Raw genomic sequence first — 5,634 nt, 5'->3', positions numbered from 1 at the left:
CCATCACCATCATCCAGCCAGCAGCAGCAGCGTCCGATCAGCAGCAGCTCAGCATCACCACCATTCAGCAGCCAGCTAGGAGCATTCGATCATTCACAGACAGCAAATTATCGCAGTTAGCCAGCCAGACCGGGAGTCAGCAGCAGCATGCGCAAGCAGCGCCATCAATTATCATCAGACAGGCAGGCACTTTCGCAGTAGGCGGATAGCTCTACAAAGCCTGCACATGCCTGGCGTATCATCAGCCGTAGCAGTGGCAGAGTCACGTCAGCGATCAGCATCAGCGAGCAGCAGCAGCGTCATCGCAGCAGCAGCGACGTCGCCACCGATCAGCAGCAGCGCAGGCGATCAGCCACCAGCAGTCAGGCAGCAGTCACTCACCGATCAGCAGCAGCCAGCAGCAAGTCGCCGAGTCCCGGCTACGTCATTGCACTGAGCGAGTACGCATCACTACATCGAGTCAGCAGCAGCAAGGCGTCGTCCGAGTCCACGCACAGCAGCAGATCACCACCAATCAGCAGCAGAGCAGTATGCGATCATCAGAGCTCAGCCAGGCAAAAATGCCAGTTGAGAGCAGGCAGGCAACCATCCAGCCGAAAGCAGCAGCTAGACCAGCTGCAGCATCATTTAAATTGTCAGCTAGGCGCGGATTATTTTACACAGTCCTACTATCACAAGATAGCAAGCAAAGCAGCAGCTGGTTCAGTCATAAAAAAGCTCTAAAGCTAGATAATGCCAGGCTCCACCGACCGATCATAAGGCATGAAGCAGCAGCAGATCAAATTCGTACCCAGCAGCAAAATCTTAGTAGGCGCGATGCAAGCAACACTAGTAGCAGCAGGCAGCAGATCTCATACTCAGCGCGCAGCATCAGCCAGCAGCAGCAGCACAAGTCAGCGAGCAGCAGAGCAGACCGTCATCAGGCACGCAGCATGCATCCACCACCGATCAGCAGCAGCACAGCAGCGATCATTATACAGCAGCAAAAATTAAACGAGAGTCAGCGAGCAGCCCACCATCCGCAGCAGCAGCAGCAGCACCCTATTCGAGGCAGCAAGCACCACCAGCAGCGAGCGGATCATCATCAGCAGCGAGCGAGCAGCAATTCATCATGCATCAGCAGCAGACAGCCAGCTTTACCATTGCTCAACCTACGAAGCCAATCAAGAAAGTAGCGAGCAGCACATCCGAGCCAGGGCAGCAGCAGCATGTCATGCGTCTATCCAGACTAGAGAGAGAGAGAGAGAGAGAGAGAGAGAGAAAGAGCGCCGAGCCAGAGAACGAGAGAGAATGCTTGTATTTTTGTGATGAAGTTTTTTTAATAGTTTTGACGTGTTTGTGTCACAGGTAAGATTGGTGATTGGAAGCGCCATTACACAGACGAGCTTAACAAATTGGCCGATGAACAGTACGAGAGGAATTTCGGTGGCTCAGGAATCACGCATGAATTTGAGTGAATGACGATGAACAATAATGATGCTTTTTGTTAATTATAACGTCTTGTTTAGGCCTACTAGTGTTGTACTAGTGTGTAGTAGGTTTATACGCTACGTACATTAGTATTGCGTAGTGTTGTAACCATGCACCTGTGTTGTAAGCATGTAAATAGTATACTAGTTACACTAGAACGCTGATTTGCTAGTGTCTCGATATATTTTCATGGTTGTAAGCCAGGTTTTTAACACAATGTACTGTATCACTCAGAAATTTTATTATTTTAACTGCTCAGCACTATTGCATTCATTCGATTTTTTCTCCATGAAAAAGACTGTCTCCAGTACATGTTATTGCAGTTGAATTACATGCAATAAAGATTTAATAATTATATAATAATAAACAATTGCCGGTTCTTTATGCTGACCTTCCATCTACTGTGTCAGACAGAATATATATAATATATAACATATATTATTATTATTATTATTATTATCATTATTAATATATAACACATAATATAATATATAACATATAAGTCAGGCAGAATAAAAGTAATCACTTAATTATTCCTTACTCCCCTTTCGCGGATGGTATCGCCCACGACCAGTCAAGCATGGAAAAACTTTTGCAAGTAAATGGCCGCATATCAGCCTAAACTTTTTCACCCCGCGAGGCACAAAATGTGAATTTACGCTTATAATACACGCGCACACGTACGTGCGACCATACCCACGTGTGCGCGTCCGTTAATGTGTGTGTATGTGTGTTTGTGTGACTGTAAAAACGCGTATTATAGCCGTATAATCAGATTTTGTGCTTTGGGGGGGTGAAAAAGTCGAGGCTGAAAACCAGCCATTTGCCTGAATAAAATCACCGTGCTAACGAGGGCGTAGGCGATACCATTTGGGAGAGGGGGATCACTTATTCCCGAGAGAATATAACCTGATAGGACATATCTGATAGTACCATATAAATAGATAGACATACCAGATAAAGATAGATAGAAATAGATAGAATACCAGATATTGAATGAAAAGGCATATTGGCTTTTCTTGATTTTTCGTGATGGTTGATTCTATATGGTACATTATTACTGCTAGGTACTCAGTACATGGTTCCCACAAGTGTGAATTATTTTTTCAAAGACTTCAATGACATTTCAAGGACATGTGTCTTTTCAAGGTCAATCCGTGACAAGTAGTTTTTGCATTTTAGCGTCATCATATATACCTTAGATTCATATATAAAATTAAAAATGGTTGTTTTACACGCTAATTCATGAGAGCAATCTTTTCTATAAATTTCTTGCTAAGAGTACTTGCTGAGCTGGTGAAATCAAAGATTTTCTTTTATATTGTATATTTCTGGTTTTAAATTTTTACAAATAATAACAAATAACATATAATATTAAATTTAATCGAAAATTCACAGAACAGTATCTGCTAAAACTAGTTTGTTTGCCCTCTTTTTAGCTCAGCTGCGAAGTCAGATGCAGCTTGTAGAAGCGCATGAATGTCCGTCCGTGCGTCCGTCCGTCCGTCCGGCCGTCCGTCCGTGTGTCAACAGTTATTACACAAATCTTAACCGCTCGACGTACGGTCTTGATATTCGGGACGTCGGGGGGGGGGGTGCTCGCGAAAAGGACTCGGGATGTCGAATTTGGGGGTCAATAGTCAAAGGTCAAGATGTCAATGGAGAGGGAATATTCCCCCTTTAACTTAAGGTATAGGAGGCAATACGGAATTGCGGGACAAATCTCAACAGCTCGAGCTACGCTCTTAATATTCCATGTATAGTGTGATGGGGAAGAAACCCATCACCAGCGCGAAATTGGAGGTCACATGTCAAAGGGCAGTGGGGGAAACGTCAGATATCAGACATTTTCTGAGGAAATGGTCTAACGGACCGAGTGCAAAACTTTTCCTTTTTTTGCGCTGACCTACCATTTTTATCACTTTATTGAAAGGACCATGAAATGTACTTTCCGCTGACGTGCGAAGAGTAAGTGTCTGATAACCTTTTGACCCTCAAGAGGAGAGTGAAACATGGATTTGTTGACTGTTAACAAAGGACTGAACTGCTTTTGCTATGAGAGCCAACTTGATTCGGTTGCCAATGAGTTTATCAGAAGAATACCCGGCTACAGTACACGTCAGTTGAGCGCTGTCGCTCTGCAGCACTTGTTTGCATCGTTTGCTTGATTGTTTAAAGCAGCTCGCAGCTCGCAAATACGGCATTTCTGGAGCCGCGAATCAGCGTGTGAACGCTCGGCCGCGTATTTGTCTCAGATTCGGTATTTCGCAAATACCGTATTTCATAAATACGAGGTCTCGTGTGAACGAGGCTATTGACATGTAAATTTTGGATTAAACTTAACTGGAATAGGGTCAGTCAGAAAACCAGCAAGGAAGATTTGCTTTTATTTTAGGTCAAAAATGTAAAATTCCAGGACATTAAACATAAAACTAGGACTTTCCAAGGACTTTCAATGACAAAAGAAAAAAAAATTCGATACAAAGGCTTTATAAGTCTATCGTGTTGTTACTGACATTGAACGAGTGCATACTAAAGAAATCAAACACAACATACTGAATAGCTCTAGAGTAGTTATATTTTTTCCCCACACAAAATACAAAATACGAGAGGGATACAGACAGTTTCGGCATATCGGCATGCACAGGCCATATCTACCAGTAATCATTATGCAAATTATTCGTGAAACAACATGTACTTGTTTTAATTCTAGTCATAGCCATGTCCACCGATATGAATCTTTTGATAACATATTCATAATAGAATTAACACCGGATTTTCACTCGTTTTCTCGATTCACTCGATTCGAATACTTTGTTGGAAAATACATAGTTAACAATAATCAGAAACATACAATTGACAAAATAAGCGCACGTGGTTAATTGCAGTGGCAATTTGTACGTTTATGAACGTGTTACGTTTAGAAGGATTGTATACGCCGTTTACATTTTTTTAAACATGATAACCGCTGCGTCGCCAATATACACGAAATCCCAATGGTACAAACACGGGATGAAAACTGTGGACTCAAAAACACATACTCACAATCAACAACCCGTTCCCGGATATTAACAAGGTTGATTACGTACACAATGGAATCACAACATGGCCTTTAGAATTTTTGCTAACGACTCGTGAAGTATGAATCGTTGAGTGATGCTTGGCAGTTGAATCCTTTAGCATTGATATCAGCACGGAGAACTGACGTTGCCAGATCTACTCAACTGGTGTGTAGATTGATGAGTCTCTTAATTCGGCGTATGAGGGCTTCGAGAAATCCGTAGTGGGTGTGCTTCCTTGCGTAACACTGCAATGTGAGAGAGCACAGATGATTAGCTGCATACACATAAAACATATCAATCCGTCTAATCTGTTATTGACACGCAACTGCATGCATAGCAAACTGATCAATCGGCCTATTATAATCTATAATTGATAGGCAATTCTGACCAGTCATTATGATATGGACGTTCTAAATAACAATGCATAGCAACAAAGTCCCACAAACACAACAACTTGGCGTGCACAGGCGAAACATAGGAAAAACTTGTCTAGCTTGACACATCTAGCATCAGCATCCAATGGGAGAAGGGTTATGTGACTGAGACAGATAGCTCAATTGTATAAAACCACCCATGTATTTCTTCTCGGGAGATATTTCTCATTCCCTTTCCCGCACTTGCGGCGGGCACTGCTAAGTGTTTGTCGAGACCGTTATACAAACACAGAAGTGACAACAACTTGAGAACAATTTACTACACGCAATGAAAAGAAGCGCTGCAAACAACTCCGAAAATTGCATCCCTGTTCGTTCCTCACCTGTTCGATCTCGTGTATCTGCTTGAACAGTGTGTCGTTAACACACAGGTGTACGTCAGACTTGAGTTGCTCCAGTGCCTCTGTCGTCACTCCCATGGGAGGCTTTTCATTCTGTTCACTCTCCATCTCGTAGGCGGACGGCAACCCTGGTGTCATCGCATCCAGCTCTGCCAAAATGTAAAAAATAATAAACAAAAAACGAATCAAAAAACGGTTAAAAATTCGCCAAGAGATAGGACGCTTCTCGGCATTATGTGTAGTCAAAACAATGGTTACTCAAGGAAAATCACAAGGAAAATAATAAACAAAAAATTTATCAAATAATAAACAAAAAATGAATAAATG

General features: G+C 42.6%; 1 protein-coding gene across 1 annotated transcript in view; it reads left to right on the top strand.

Moving 5' to 3' along the window:
* The window catches only part of LOC106806951 (flavonol 4'-sulfotransferase-like), an 11,029-nt gene extending 6,414 nt beyond the window's left edge, over positions 1-4,615 (top strand). The window contains exon 5 of the mRNA XM_014809138.1: positions 4,547-4,615. Coding sequence (XP_014664624.1) covers positions 4,547-4,615 — 69 coding nt within the window. The remainder of the gene's footprint in view (positions 1-4,546) is intronic.
* The last annotated feature ends 1,019 nt before the right edge of the window (positions 4,616-5,634 follow it).

This window comes from Priapulus caudatus, unplaced genomic scaffold, assembly GCF_000485595.1.
Source record: "Priapulus caudatus unplaced genomic scaffold, Priapulus_caudatus-5.0.1 Scaffold187, whole genome shotgun sequence".
Classification (NCBI taxonomy): domain Eukaryota; kingdom Metazoa; phylum Priapulida; class Priapulimorpha; order Priapulimorphida; family Priapulidae; genus Priapulus; species Priapulus caudatus.
Note: the sequence above shows the minus strand (reverse complement) of the source record. Positions and strands in the feature narration are given on the sequence as shown.